This window comes from Talpa occidentalis, unplaced genomic scaffold (assembly GCF_014898055.3).
Source record: "Talpa occidentalis isolate TD23 unplaced genomic scaffold, MPIMG_talOcc4v2.1 talOcc4.16, whole genome shotgun sequence".
NCBI classification, from domain to species: domain Eukaryota; kingdom Metazoa; phylum Chordata; class Mammalia; order Eulipotyphla; family Talpidae; genus Talpa; species Talpa occidentalis.
Window position 1 is genome coordinate 31,596,755 of NW_023601653.1, and position 16,455 is coordinate 31,613,209.

Sequence of the window (16,455 nt, forward strand, 5' to 3'; positions counted from 1 at the left end):
ATAGCATTGAATCTGTATATTGCTTTTGGAAGGATGGCCATTTTAATAATGTTTATTCTTCCAATCCATGAGCAGGGGATGTCTTTCCATTTCTTTGTGTCTTCTTCTATTTCTTTTAACAGTGTTTTATAGTTTTCTTTGTATAGGTCCTTTACCTCTTTTGTTAGATTTATTCCCAAATATTTGATTTTTTTTGTTTCAATAAAAAAAGGGATGGTTTTTTTGATTTCTTCTTCTTCAGATTTATTTTTTGTGTATAGGAAGGCTACTGACTTTTGCGTGTTGATTTTGTATCCTGCCACTTTACTGAACTGATTGATGAGTTGAATTAGTTTTTCTGTGGAGATTTTGGGGTTCTCTATGTATGTTATCATATCATCTGCAAATAGTGATAGTTTGACTTCTTCTTTTCCTATTTGGATTCCTTGGATGTCTTTCTCTTGTCTTATTGCTCTGGCTAGGACTTCCAGTATTATATTGAAAAGCAGTGGTGAGAGTGGACATCCTTGTCTTGTTCCAGATCTTAATGGAATTGCTTTCAGCTTTTCACCATTGAGAATGATACTGGCTGTTGGCTTGTCATAGATGGCCTTTATGATGTTGAGGTATGTTCCTTGTATCCCAAGAATTTCAAGGGCTTTTATCATGAATGGGTGTTGCACTTTGTCGAAAGCTTTCTCAGCATCTATTGATATTATCATATGGTTTTTATATTTCTTTTTGTTGATGTGTTGGATAACGTTGATTGATTTTCGGATGTTAAACCATCCTTGTGTCCCTGGAATGAATCCTACTTGGTCGTGGTGAATTATCTTATGGATGCATTGTTGGATTCTGATAGCTAAAATTTTATTGAGGATTTTTGCATCAGTGTTCATTAGGGAGATTGGCCTGTAGTTTTCCTTTTTTGTGTTGTCCTTGTTTGGTTTTGGTATTAGTGTAATGTTGGCTTCATAGAACGTGTTTGGTATTGTCCCTTCCTTCTCAATTTTTTGGAAGAGTTTGTGAAGGATAGGCACTAATTCGTCTCTGAATGTTTGGTAGAATTCATTTGTAAATCCATCAGGTCCTGGGCTTTTGTTTTTGGGGAGTTTTTTGATTACCATTTCAATTTCGCTGCTTGTAATTGGTCTGTTTAGGTGTTCTATTTCTTCTTTATCTAGCTTTGGGTGATTGTAGAGTTGTAGGAATTTTTCCATCTCCTCTAGATTGTTAAACTTGTTTCCATATAACTGTTCATAGTAGTTACTGATTATTCTTTTGATTTCTGCTGTGTCCGTTGTGATTTCTCCTCTTTCATTGATGATCCTGTTTATTTGTGCTTTCTCCCTTTTTTCCTTTGTGAGCCTGGCAGCCAGAACTTTAAATATACATTCCACTTTACTCTTTCTTTCCCAAGGATGAAGTACCTTTTTTCACGGTTTTTTTTTTTTTTTTTTCAGATTTATTTATTTAGGCATACAAGAACTGGGGTACAGGCCAGAGGTGTCAGGAGTGAGAGGATTCACCAGAGACAGAGTGGGGAGCAGAACAGGCAGATTGACTGAGATACGCTGCTGAGGGAAGCAGCGGGCAAGTCAGGAGAGGTCTGCTGTGCCATGTGAGTAGCTCGCTGATGGGCCGGGGATCAAATTCACCCTGCAGAGGCTGCGGATTGCTTCATAGTGCTGTGCTTAACTCCTTGCACAACCAGGGAGGCCCTGAAGTCATGTACTTTTTCCCTCAAGGCAAGCTGTGCCATCTTTGGGAGGAGAGGCTATGCTATTGAAATGAAATTACTTTTCTTTTTTTTTTGGGTTTTGTATTTTTTTATTTATTTATTTTTATTTTTATTTATTTATTTTTATTTTTTCTTTTCTTTTAATTTAAATTTTATTTTTATATTCCCTATACAATTACAACCCCCTTATTTTGACCCTAATCCCTCCTTTCCCTGCCTCCCCACCCCCGAAGTGTCTCTGGTTCATAGTTATTTTTTGATTTTGATACTTTCTTTCTTATTTTTTTTTTCCTGGTCCCTTATTTAAGTTTTCTAGATTCCTGCTACGAGTGAGACCATCCGGTATTTTTCTTTTTATTTCTGGCTTATTTTGCTGAGCATGATCCCTTCCAGCTCCATCCATGTTGCTGCAAATTGCATGTGTTTATCTTTTTTTCAATGCTGAGTAATATTCCATGGTGTATATGTACCACATCTTCTTGATCCAGTCATCTATTTTTGGGTAACTCTTTACCCTTTCTTGTGGGTTCCCCAAATGGTGGGAGTGACCCCACCCCCAACCCACCCCCTGATGGCCACTTCAAATAAACTCCTCTGTCAAGAGACATACTCTTGGTTCAGTTTGACTTTCTGGGCAGTCAGTGAAAAGACACTATTTGGTTACTTTCAATAGCATTTATTTTTCAGTTTTGCTTTTTCAGTCTTGTATTCTTATTATTTTTCTACTTAATGTATGGCAGGTTCACTAAAAACAGGAAACATAATTGGTTGAATGAAATACCTTTAATAATAATATGTAAACCTACTAATACCATCTTTGGCCTCATTCTGAAATACATGCAATTACTGGCCTGCATTTTGAGAGTGTACATGCTAATAAGCAAAATGATTACTTTGGGCATTACTACTATAATACTAAATAGAAATCTGCCTTGTAGTTTGTTAAACAGAGATGTTAGTGATATTCTTTAATCACTGCACCATATTTTTTTCCTTAAGATGTTTTTGTTAAGTTGACATTGATTTACTATACTGCATAAGATTCAGAAATATAGGATTCCACTTCTTCAGGCGTATGTTACCATACCACACCCACCATCAAAGCCTCATAGTTCTCTACTTCACACTTTCCACTCTACCCTCCCCCCACCCACTCTGCTAGTCTCAGTGTTACAGTCATATTTCTAGGGTTTACTACTGGTTTTGTGTTGTCTGACTCTGTTTTGTTTCTCTATATTCCACATATGAACAAAACCATCCATTATTTCCATATTCCTTCTGATTATTTCACTTTACATAAGAATTCATCCATGTATACAGCTGAGTAGTGCTCCATTGTGTATATGTAAGCAATGTATGTATATATATCTGTTCCAACCTGTGGGACTCGTAGGCACGAAAAGAAAAGGGCTGAGGATTGAAATGAGGGGCTTGAGACAACTTGATGCTAGCGGTTGCTTCTTTATTTTTTCTTTACCTTCTCTTACTTTTCCATGTCTTTCTTTTCCCTATCTTTCTACCTTCCCTGGCCTTCTCTCTGCTCCTCTCGCAGTAACCTCTTGCAGTATCCTATCCTCTCTCTCGTGGTTCTCTTCTTATACCCTGGTAGCTCCTCCCATCGTACCTCCCAGTCTCACGTGATTTACAGGAAAACACAGTGGTTTCTCAGAAGGCGAAACAGTAAAGCGAAACTTAACTCATCGCACACATGCGCAACACGGCGCATGCTCCGGACGGCTCCAGACATGTATCTATGCATTTATCTATGTTATGGCGTGTGCACACACACACGCACACACACATACACAAGCACATCTTAATACACTCATCTGTCCTTGGGCATATTTCTTTAAAAACAAACTGAAAAAAAAAGTAAAGACACACTTTTTCTATCTTCTTTCTCACTGATTAACCAATCATTCTAATAACTGGACTTTTTAAAATCAACTCTAATGTTGTCATTACTTGATTGAAATTTTACTGTGAGCTTCCATAAGTGTCAGGTGCCCATCTACTTGCTTTGATTGGTATCACTTGCATAGCTCTTATCTGATTACTTGCTCCATTTCTTCTTGAACAGATTCCCTGAATTTTGGATGTTCATTGAATTTACGTTAAAATAGTAACAACTACTATTGTATTATTTTTTTCATCTATTATATGCTCCTTTTTTCACATGAAATTCCTTTGTATTGAAATTATTTTAAATATACTTTGCCCTTATATACTTGCCTTTCAAATATATAACTGACTTCGTTCTCATGTGTCCAAATCTATGTTTTGACTTTGCATAATCCCATAGGTCAGTCAGTATACTCATGTGACTTGTCTTTGGATATGCAAGAATAATTGTGCCAAAATTAAGAGCTAAGTCATCATTATTCATGCTTGGCAGTATATGGAAATTTGTATAATGCTTAAGAGTTTGCAAAGTTCTTCACTTAAAATATCTCATTTGATACTTTGAGGTTGAAAGATGGTGGGTAGCATTATTAATTTCAACTCCATGGATAAGAAAAATAAGCTCAGAAAAACTACGAGAGGCAACCTAAGCCATTTCTGACAAAACCAGAGGCCAAATTATTTTCTTCTAATTTGACGTTCAATACTCCTTCAGTAATAATCTTTGCTTTCTACTAACTCTTTGCAGTCTATAGATAAAAATATTGTTGAATGGAAGAAGGGCTATTTAAAAAAAAGTCTCTATTTTTTCTACTTCAAATCCATTTTGAGGATGTATGACCAATATGCACTAAGCCATTAAAGAAAAATAAAGGAAAATGAATGTGCACATAAAGAGATCAGTCTTCCACAGGCTAAAGCCACAAATAACTGACCTGCCTAAATACAGTTAAATGTAGTCTTAAAATGTTGCACATCAAAGTAATGGACTGTAGTCTCCTAGGAATTACATGGAAACTCAGAGAGCAGCAGACTAGATAACTCTGTATGAGATGAAACTATTAGGGTAATAGTCTCTAGACTTCCATACAATTTCTCAGAACAGGTTTTCTTTCCAGAAGCATTTAAAGTGTGATTCTCTAAAATAGAGTCTTAACATCAGTAAAATAAGTTTATCCATAAAATCAGAAGGTTATCAAGTGTAGTAGAAGGTCAAGACAGCCCTCTGTGAAAACTAATGTATAATATAGCACCTCAGATAATTTTATTATAATTGCTCTTGAAGTCATTGAGCTGATTGGTACAGTTTGAGCATTTGGAATGTGTTGTTTTTTTTTAAATTTTGGTTGTTGTTTCTACTTAAGGATGAAATAATAATTGAAAAGTTATCATTAGCTTAATTCTGGGAATTAACAGTAAATCTTACTATGTACATTTAATTGTATTTATATTCAATTTTATAACATATCTGTAATAATCTGTATCTGTAATCAGAACTATGTATTGGAGATCACATGTTGAGCTGTGTGAGTTTGCACTGCTTGTTGTCAATATATGTCACCAAGATTTCACTGGGTGATGGTCTGGAAATAAGAGTGATTAAGACTCAGTTCCTACTCTCCAAAAATAAATGTTTTAGAAAGTTAAAAAATAACTAAATAAATGTTCACATACATTCCCAATTAAGTTGAATAGGCATTATGAATGATACAGGCATTCAGAAAAAAGAATGGAGCACTCTAATAATAAACATTTGAATTACTTTATTGAGCTTGAGGGAGCTATAGTTAGGTACAGTTTTCATAGGATGTGAGAAAAGTATACCAAGTATAAAAGGGACACATCTTAGCAAAACTATAAAGAAATACAGAAAATCATGAAATATTTAGAGATATTCATGGTCTGGAAGAAAAATGAAAAAAAAATGCTTTTGGAATGTGTGTGTGCACACATTCAAAATAAAGAATGAGTTATTTGAATGTTATTCAAGAGTTTATGTGGGATCTTGCATTCTTGAAAGTAGACTTAAACTGCAATATTAGTAAGATGTATGTACTGGGATTTCACTTCATTAAGTAAAGGTGTACCTACAACACATGCCTTTGGAAGAGAAGCACACATATCATGTTTGCCACAAGTGGATTTATATCAGAAGAAAGGGAGGCATGAGTGTGTAGCTAACTGGAGAGTAAATTAACTGGAGAGTAAATTTCAAACTGTGCTAGAAAACAAAATACATCTGTGGGCCACAATAAACTGAATCTACAATCTTTTCTGGACAATCCGTACCTTGAAATTAGGGAATGCGTTTTATAAATCTCAGTGTGCTCTACCTAGGTAAAATATTAAAAATTTATTAGTGTGGACTGAAGGAATAAATGATTGAATCTCATCTAATAATAGCTCCTCTTCTGAAAGGGGTAGCAAAGCAACTCAGAGACTTTTGGCCTCTAATCATAGTGAAGGTTCTTCCCTAGATAACATAATAGCATTTTTTACTATATAATTTACTTTTTTGCAAGCTCATAGTATAATAGGAATTGGGATTATTCTTTCCATTTTGTAGAAGGATTAAAATGAAGTTCAGAGGAGCTGAGATGACCAAGGTTAAGATGAAATTCTTAATGAATTTTCACGAAAACTTACAACATAATGTAATTCTAGCACCAGAAAGTTCAGAAATGATTAGATGTTTCACTGGAATATTTTCAACTAGTCCCTAAAACAGGTCAATGAAAAAAATGGAAAGGATTTCAGTTTGAGTCTGCATTGCACTATCACGAGTCATGCTACTTTTAGATCTGTGGACACTTTTCTTCAACAAACTCTTACAGATGGGACAGTGACTTGTTTGGTTAGAGTAGATACTTAAGGGTAATAAGAGGTAAGAGGCAAACTGTATTTTCAAACCTGAACCCTCTGTTTTTACATGCAGTGGCTAGCCCATCACCTACCACTTTAAAGACACACCATTCTAACAGGGTTGTAAAGAAGTCTTAAGAATTTGGAAACTGGCCAAGGTTGAAGGTGATGTTGTTTTAGGTAAAACAACCTCTTTTGTGTCCCATTTATTTCAAAGAGAGTTTTAGGGACTTAATCACTCTCCATTTGCAGAAATGCATTGTCTTTCTCCTTCAAATTTATGATCTATATGCTCCAAGAATTCAGATCAATATGATGACCATGTGATTCATCTCCCTGTGTTGGACTCACTTATAACTGTCACTTTGAGAAACACTTACCTCATTCCACTTTCCTGATATATCCTGTGGTACATCCTGTGGTCCAGATACTGCTAAAAATTCTCTAAAATATCTTTAAATAGAATAGTATAAGGGTCAGTCTTCTAGATTTTCCAAAAAGCAGGTTGTTTTAATGCACTTAAAAAATAGCACAATTTATAACAAGGGAGCAAGGTGAACACAACTCTGGAAGCTATGGAGATAATTTTTTTAAATCACTTATATGTGATTTGTTATGATTTTTTTTTCAGAAAGAGCCTTTCAAAATGTATTTATTTTCTTACATCATTGTTAATTTTTGGATAGTATTTGATATCTCCCCATAGTTCTTCCACCACCATCGCATTCATGATCCCTCACCATAGTCTCCTGTGCTCTTCCTTCCCCAGTTTCCCCTCCCCTGCTGTATGTGTCAAGTCTATGGTCAGCTTGCAAGTTTTGTCTTTTTTCTGACCCTTTTTCCAGTTGACAAAGGTCCTTTAAAAGTACCCCATTTGCAGAATTCATCAGTTACAAAAATAATTTTTAGGTGCTCTTGTTTTGATTATCTCAGAAGTTGGGGAGGCAGGAATAGACAGAGCAGATGACAATCCAATAAACAGTAATAAAAATGTTTGCTTTTTGGTATGGTTTTGATCAACAGGCAGTAATTAAATGATAAAAACGGCAAAAATAAAAGCAATAATTTAGACGTAAAACACACAAAAAATATTTCCAATGAAGACAGACTGTTTATTTTATTATAAGGAAAGACATTTTAAAACACTATTTGAAAAGTCAATAAAAATCTTGGACAAATGACATTTATGGTATTAAAATTACTTGGAGTGATTTAAATTAATTTGGTATGAGAAGGCATGTGACAATTATTCTGACAACATTATTTAAGTGAAAACTTTTTATAGGTCATGAAAATCATATATAAGTTCTGCCAAGAATTTTTTTTTCTAGTTAACAAAACTGATTTTTTTCTACTTAAGGCAACAAGAATAACAGTAAACAACTGGTCATATAATGGGAGTTAGCTAACAATCTTAAAGTCAGCACATTTAACTTTTTCTTCAACACATTCATTTTGATACTCAGTGCCATAGGATATGTAGTATCCATATTGCACCATCATGGTTTTAATCTCCTCTTCCTTAGGACCACTTCCCAGCTTGCAACCTCAGGAATTCTATTTTTAAAGATCAATATGAAACAACCAAGATATCAAGAAATGCAGATGAATTAAGCAGCATCATTTAGAATGTTCATCAGAAATCTTAAACTGTCTTCTTGTTTGTAGACAGGGAAATGTTTTGAATCCAATCAAGGCACTGTGATATTATATGCATTGATTGCAGCTGGGGAAGATGCCAGGTTGAACAGCTGTCTCTGATATAAAAGAAAAAGGACAGTTGGTAATGAAAAGATACCAATGAATCTCACTTATAAGTTGATAGGCAAAGTCCCTGAGGAACTTCAGGAAAGGTAGAAAGAAATTTAAGATGTTAAATAATAAAATGACATCTAGGATACTTGCAGAATCAATATGCCTTTAAGAAGATAAATAATAACTGTACTGGAATATTTAGTGGTAGGGAGATAAAAATTGGAGAAAAAGGATTAGACAATAAGGGAGACAGCTGGATCCCAGGAGAAATATGAGTGAATATGTTGCCATAGCCTTGGACTAAAGTTCTGATTCGATCAGTTACTAAGAACCTTGTGGTCTGGGTAGAAGAGTCGTGTTGTTTATATTGGACTATGGTGGAGGACTATGGGTGCCTAGTGGTGATGTTGTGTGGTAACATACAACTGAAGACCCTGTATGTGCTTCTGAATCACATACAGTATTGTATATCAATGTTGCTTAAGTACAAAAGTAACACAATTAAAAAAGAAGAAATTTTCCATTTGTGAACACAGGGATGGAACTGGAGGGAATTACGCTAAGCAAAATAAGTCAGAAGGGGAAAGACAAATACTGGATGATTTCACTTATATGTGGACTATAAAGAAACAAGACAGAGTCACACAACCCCAAACCAAAACAAGGCTTAGATACATGATTGCAAAATTGAGGTTATCAGGAGAGGAGGTTGGAGGTGAGGATGAGAGGGGAGAGGAGCCCAGTGGACTATGATCTAGGACTATGAGTGTTTGGTGGTGGGGGTGGTGTGGTAACATAAATCTGAAGAGATATGAACCTATATGTCTAAATCATATGGAGTGTTATAAACCAATGTTACTTGGATAAAAAATAATAAAAATTAAAAGAAAAAATTAAAAGATAAAGATGACGCATGATAGATTCAGTACATTATCATCGTAAATTATGATTTTATTTTATAAAACAATATATATATTTAAAGAAGAAAGAAGGAACAGGTCCAGAATGGAGTTGTTAAATCTGTCCCGTTGAGACCTTTTAACCTAATTATACTTTCAGTCTCTCCCCAAAAGTAGAATTCTAAACCAATCAATCTGGAGTTTCTTGATTAGCATGAGTGAGATCATCTGCTCACTACTGAGGGCAGGTGGTTTTGACTGAAATAATCTTTCTTTGCTGACCATCTTGTCTCACTTGCCTTCTGACTATAAAAATATTCCATTTTGTACAAACCCTTCTCAGAGTCTACTCGATAGCTGGAATGCTACCTAATTCATGAATTGTTTAATAAAGTCAATTAGATTTATAAATTTATTCAGGTGAAATTTTTTTTCCCAACATATGTAATTGAGGTGGTTTTGTGTAGCGAATTTGTTCTTCACCTCAATCCAACAGTGCCTTAGTAAATGTTTAACAATAGTCTCTGAGGTTGGATTGAGAAACTGATTAATAATTTCACATATTTTTTGTGTAAATATTTTCAGCAAGACCAAAATTCAAGTTACCATAATGATGCCACTTAACTCAAATTTGGGAAGTTATTCACACTATTTCTGTTGAGTCAGTACCATCTGCTTCCAAGACAACACGGCCTTCATCTTATCACTACATTTTGTCTCCCTGAAAAGAGTCATGACATGAGAGTTTGATTATCTAGAAGTGATGAGAATTGTGGTAAATTGAAAAATATGTTCTTTGTTGAAAGGAATTGGCTACTACCAAGCCCCAACTATAATAACCCATGTTGAACCGGAACTTCCAATTTTTGAAGAAATGTAGAATCATGAATTTTGTTTTTGAAGGACCCCACTTTGTAACGGAGGGTATTGTGCTCTTTGCTCCTAGGAAGCAAGTCAGTAGTCCATAATTAGTCATAAACCACATCATAAAATTAAATTAAATCATCAAGACCTAACTGTACCTGAGCTAGAAAATAAATTCTATGCTACAGTAATTTAGGATCCTTTTTTCAGGTCTGCCTCCAAGAACTTTCCCTATTAGTGCTAAGCAGTTGCTAGGCAACACCCCAAGTTTATGCCACTATTGCTTCCTACATACAAACTAGTGAAATTATATTCTACTTTAAAAACCAAGATTTTAGCTTTTTCACTAAGGTGTTGAAACATGTTAGATAAAACTAATGTAACTATTAGTATTTACTTTGCCTGTCTTGGGACCAGCATTCATTCATTTAAGTATGCCTGTACAAATGCAACATTCATTCATTTATTCAGGCCCATTTTATGTCAGATTCTAAAACATAAAGAAATGTAAAAAATCCCTACCTTAAAGAGGCACACAATATAATGGGGGAGATGTTCATAAAACAGGCATCCAGCACACACACAAGTAAACAATATAACTAATCAAAGGGGATAAGAGCAGATGCATTTATTATGTCTCTCCTCAATCCCTATGGTTATATTAGGGTCCTAACTGCTCCATTGATAAATAACACAGTTCTGGTCATTTAAATGGGCAGCTACACCAACCTCATGCCAAAAATTCCAGAGGTGTGTCTAAGCTTGATCTATGGTCTTCAAATATCTTTTATCTAAAAATAATCCATATTTTTTGCTAAACTTCTTCACTATCTTCACTGCTTTCATATTTCAAAGCTTGAATCCTTAAGAAGCTGAAAACTGGAGGGGACTTAGAAACTTTTAGAAAAACCTCTCTTCCTCTCCTTATTTCTTTACATAAGGACTTAAGTAACCCAAAGATCTGGCTCATTCTTGTTACTTTGGCAACAGACTGTGTTTCTGGTAACTGTGATCATAACACCTTGTTTACTGCTCCTTAGCTAGATCAGAGGAACTAGTGATAATTTCTTTAATCATTCTTACTTTCCATTAATTTCAATGAATGATTTTCTTTATAGTGTTCCCTTATTCACAGGAAGAAGCAGGTTTCAACATGTAGTTTAGTCCTGACTTTTCCAATTCAGGAACAGAAAACCAGAATGCCAAATAGAATATATACTAGTAATTTTATTTCAATTGGAACACTGAATTAAAAAAAAAAAAAGAAAAAAAAATCCCAAGGAGTTTTACATAGGTACTGCATAACATTTTAATATTCATTTATTCATTCAGTCCTGACACCAGCAAGACCACTTGTAGAACATCACATATAATTAAACTATTAAAAATGCTGAAAATTTTTGAAGTTTCAGAGTCAAGCTCCCTAGAAATCACCATATTTACCCTGGGCTTTCCCACATTGATCTTATATATATATAAACTAAAATTAGTAATTTATGATACCAAATCAAGAAGTTACCTTTGTAAATTTATTTTACTCCAGATTGTGTGGTCATCCATTTTATTTACTTTTTTTTTAATTGAGGTAATACTGGTTTACAACACTGCATGTGATCTAGAGGTATAGGGTCACACATTTTAGATGCACACTAATATACCACATTCACCACCAATGCACCCACAGTCCACCATAGTCAGTTATACCCCCTCCCTACTGTGCACACTCCGCCCCCCCACACACACCTCTCTGGTAATCTCAATTCTATAGTCAGATTTCTAGGGTTTGTTATAATCTGAACTTTTATCTTAAAGTTCTATATTCAACATGTAAGTGAAAGTCTTGGTGTTTATATTCCCCTTTATGACTTATTTTGCTTAGTATAACCCTTCCAGTTGTTGGAAATGGCAAGTTCATCTTTTTTTAATAAATGAATAGTATTACATTGTGTATGTATACCATGTCTTCCTAATCCATTCAACTGTATTTGGGCACTTAGGCTGTTCCCATAACTTGGCTCTTGTAAAGAGTGCTGCAATGAATATCAGAGTTTTGCATTCCTCATATAGCTATCTAAGAATGGAGATGTTGGATAATATGGTAGATCTATTTTTAACATTTTGAGAAATCTCCATACTGTTTTCCATAGGGACTGGATCAGTCTACAGTCCCACCCACAGTTTATGAGGGTTCCTTTTCCTTCACATCCTTGCCAATGCTGTTTCTGTTCTTTTTGATATGAACCATTCTTGTAGGTGTATGGTGGTATCTCATTATGGTTTTGATTTGCATTTCCCTGATAATAAGTGTGATGAATATTTTTGCATGTGGTGGCTGACCATCTGTATCTCTTTGGAGAAATGCCACGGTTCCTCTTCCACCCATTTTTTTTTGATTGGGTTATTTATTTTCTTTTGGTGGAGTTGTATGAATTTTCTTTGTAGATCTTGGATATCAGCCCCTTGTCAGAGGTATGATATGCAAATATATACAAAAATAATTTACATCCCTATATGTAAGCAAAGTGCTAGAAGCGGAGGCAATCAAGAAAACAGTACCATTTACAATTTCATCAAAAAAATTAAATACCTAAGAGTAAACTTAACAAAGGAGTTGAAAGTCCTACATAATGCAAACTATGTCATTGCTAAAAGAAATAGAAGAAGACATAGAAAAATACAAAGATATTCCCTACTCATGGATTAGAGGAATTAACATTATTAAAATGACATTTTACCCAAAGCAATATACAAATTCAATGCAATCCCTCTCAAAGTGTCAATGTTATTCTTCAAAGAAATAGAGAAAACACTACTGAATTTATATGGAACTACAAAAGACCCCAAATAGACAAAGCAATCCTAACCAAAAAAGGAATGGTAACATTACATTCCTAGACTTCAAACTATGCTACAAGAATAACATACAGTAAGCTATAATAAGCAAACCAGTATGGTACTAGAACAAAAACAGACACACAGGCTTATGGAATAGAATTGAGGGTCCATAAATAAACCCACACTTACAGTGATAGTTACTCTACAATAAGGGAACTAAGAGTATACATTTGAGAAAGGAAAGTCTCTTCAACAAATGGTGTTGGTAAAATTGGACAATTGCATGCTAAGGAATGAAACTAGACCATTATGTAACACCATAGACAAAAATTAACACAAAGTGAGATGAAAAATTTGGCTCTAAGGTCTGTGATCATCAATTATATAGAAGAAAATATAGGCAAAACACTCCACAATATAGGCTTCAATAATTTCTTTGAGGATTTGTCTACAATAACAAGAGAAACAAAAGAGAACATAGTTAGGAATGTATCCAACTATAAAGATCCAACTATAAAGCTTCTGCACAGTGAAAGAAACTTTAAAACCCAAGACACCCTACTGAATAGGATAAATATTTGCACACCATATATCTGACAAGAGGCTGATATCTAAGGTCATTCCTTTTCTTGGCCTGCCTGTTAAATTCTCATTTTCGACAATGAAATGTCTTTACCCACTTATCTTAATTTGGGTCCATTATTTCTTTTTTATTTTAAGGACTAGATAGTTTTTTCTAGAACTTTTTAAATACTCTTCTTAAAGACTTTTAATTCCATAAGCATTGATGGAATTTATGTTGTCTATTTATCATAATTAAGGAGCTAGGAAAATTGACAACAAATTTCTCATGAAACTTGACTGTACATAATACTGGGGCTAGGGATTGACGAAACCTATTTTAATATAATAAATGTGTGGGATCCAATAGCAAGGAACTTATGCCACCAGATAGTGTGTGCTGTTTCCTGAGACTATCAGAATGAATTAGAAGTGCTTGCCCTACTGCTGCCCTTTGCAACACAAACCACCTCCTTAATGTGTTGAACAGCTTTGCTGCTTGAATTGCTCTGTTGATTCAGGAATTTAAATTTTGTAATAAGAAGTCCCAAGATGGCGATGCCATAAGTGAGAACAAAAATTAAGGTTATAGAGATAGTTAGACTAGAGTCTGAATTACTGTTTTCATTTGTTTTCCTGGAACTCATAAAACTTTATGTGCAGTACCACAGTGAAACATCAAAAGGAACATTCTAGCCCATATGTTAAGTTTTCTAGTTCCCTTTGGACCACATGTTGTTCAACAAAATAAAGGAAAAGGAAAAGAATAATAAAGGAAAGAAAGAAATCTGCTAGGAAACTTAATAAAAATTTAGTAATCTTTTTGCTCTTTTACCCTGGAAATGGACTCAGTAAGATCATAGAAAAGAAACTAAGAATAAGTGCATATATAGAAAAGTAGTAAAAATGGATTATTTCATTACAAAGGCTGTTCTCAGAAGAGATACTTCATCTTCTAGTCCACTTATTAACAATTATTTAACACCTACATTGTGCAAGTGGTAGATCTGTGGATGTGGGGTAAACAAAGCCACTGATCTTGTGCACTTTAAACATTAGCTAATATTTGTGACATGATGGAAACTATATAATTAGTATTAGGATTCATAATTCAATACTGCATCTATAACTCTTAGCTAGTTACCTGAGATGTGTTTTCACAAATATTTATCAAAATGGGCCTTTTTGTGATGCTTAGGACTATATTAGTTATTTTGAATGGTATTGCCTATTTATTTTAGCTAATGTATTTATTTGTTTTGCCAGAAACAAACAAATGACAATATTAATTAACCAGGTTGCCATGAAATAAGCATTTTTAGTAGAGGAATTATTCATTTGATTACCACCATTATTCATTCCCTATAATTTTGCCTTTGCTATTAGCTGCTTGAAGTTATCTTCCACAGATTATTACCACAATAATTGCTTCCTATTATTGAAGACCATCATTATTTTAAATTTTAATTATTGTTATTATGAACCATTTTGGAACATATGTTAAGAAGAAAACCTTAGTAAATACATTAAAAATAGGTCAATATCCTAAAATTTCATGCTGGAAAAACTGCCATCAAGGATAGAATTAAATTTAATATTTTTAGAAGATACAGAATCTTTTAGGTATTAACTCCATATGCTTTAACACTTATCATGCCATCTTCACAAAAGCATTGGTGGTGGTCAAATTCTATATGTGTTACTTAAGGTCACCAATGTGGGACTAGTAGCCTCTGCCTGTTGTACTGTTTCAAATATTCTGATATATTATAGCACTGTTTTTGTTTGTCCATGATATATATCCATAATGTATATATAGGCATAATTCCCAATATCTTTATATTATTCTGTCATGAGATTCAGATATCTGGAATTAAATTTATACTTCATGGGACCTCCCCTGGTGGCGCAGCGGTTGAGCGCTGGGCTGCGAAGCTGCCCGCAGCCTCTGCAGTGCTGGTTCAATCCCCAGCCGCTGGGAGGGTCCCACATGGTGCTACAGACCTCTCCTGTCTCCCCGCTACTCCCCTTAGCAGTGTATTTTGTCCATCTGCCTGCTCTGCTCCCGGCTCTGGCTCTGGTGAATTCTCACCCTCCCGCGCTTCTGACTGTACCTAGTGCTTGTATAAATAAATAAATAAATCTTTAAAAAAAATTAAAAAATTATACTTCATGCACCTATATATGGGTGTTTCTATCTATGTATCTATTTATCTATGCACATATACACAAATATAGAAATATTTGTATATATACAAACAAATAGTGCTTGTAAATATATTTATGTGATGCTTGCTCTAAACCATACATTTAAAGAATCAGATAGAGCTCATGGCCTTGTTTATCTCAAAAATCACTACCCAATATTCTCTGAGATTTCATAGCACAAAAGTAGACTACAATGTGCAAGTGGTAGATTTACTTTCAGTATAACTGAGGCATTAATTAATGTCATCCTAACTTTTATATCCAAAATAAAGCTGTCGGCCTCCCTGGTGGCGCAGGCGGTTGAGCGCCGCACTGTGAAGCTGTCGGTAGCCTCTGGCAGGTTCGATCTCCGCTGGCCGACGAGAATCCCAGATGGCGAAGCAGACCTCGCTTGACTCGCCCACTGCTCCCCTCAGCAGTGCTTTCGGTCCATCTGCCTGTTCTGTTCCCCACTCTGTCTCTGGTGAATCCTCTCTCCCTCCCGCATATCTGACATGTAGCCTGGTTCTTGTACAAAAATCAATCTTTAGGGCCTCCCCGGTGGCGCAGCGGTTGAGCGCTGGGTTGCGAAGCTGCCCGCAGTCTCTGCAGCGCCGGTTCGATCCCCGGCCGCCTGGAGAGGGTCCCACATGGCGTGCAGACCTCTCCTGCTGTCCGCAGCTTCTCCTCAGCAGTGTACTTCGTCACTCTGCCTGTTCTACTCTCTGCTCTGTCTCTGGTGAATTCTCTCACCCTCCTGCGCTTCTGACTGTATCCAGTGTTTGTATAAATAAATAAATAAATAAATCTTTAAAAAAATAAATATTTTTTAAAAAGATTAATAAATAAAACTGTCTCATCATTTTAATT

At 35.1% G+C, this 16,455-nt stretch overlaps 1 protein-coding gene across 3 annotated transcripts in view; it reads left to right on the forward strand.

The window, feature by feature from the left end:
• KCNC2 (potassium voltage-gated channel subfamily C member 2) overlaps nucleotides 1-16,455 on the forward strand; it is a 271,287-nt gene that overhangs the window by 183,898 nt on the left and 70,934 nt on the right. The window contains exon 5 of one of the 3 annotated variants that reach the window (XM_054696218.1): nucleotides 15,879-16,359. The exons of the other annotated variants lie outside the window; for them this stretch is intronic. Coding sequence (XP_054552193.1) covers nucleotides 15,879-15,910 — 32 coding nt within the window. The 3' untranslated portion in view covers nucleotides 15,911-16,359. Of the gene's footprint in view, nucleotides 1-15,878; nucleotides 16,360-16,455 lie in introns of those variants that run through there. 3 annotated transcript variants of the gene reach the window in all.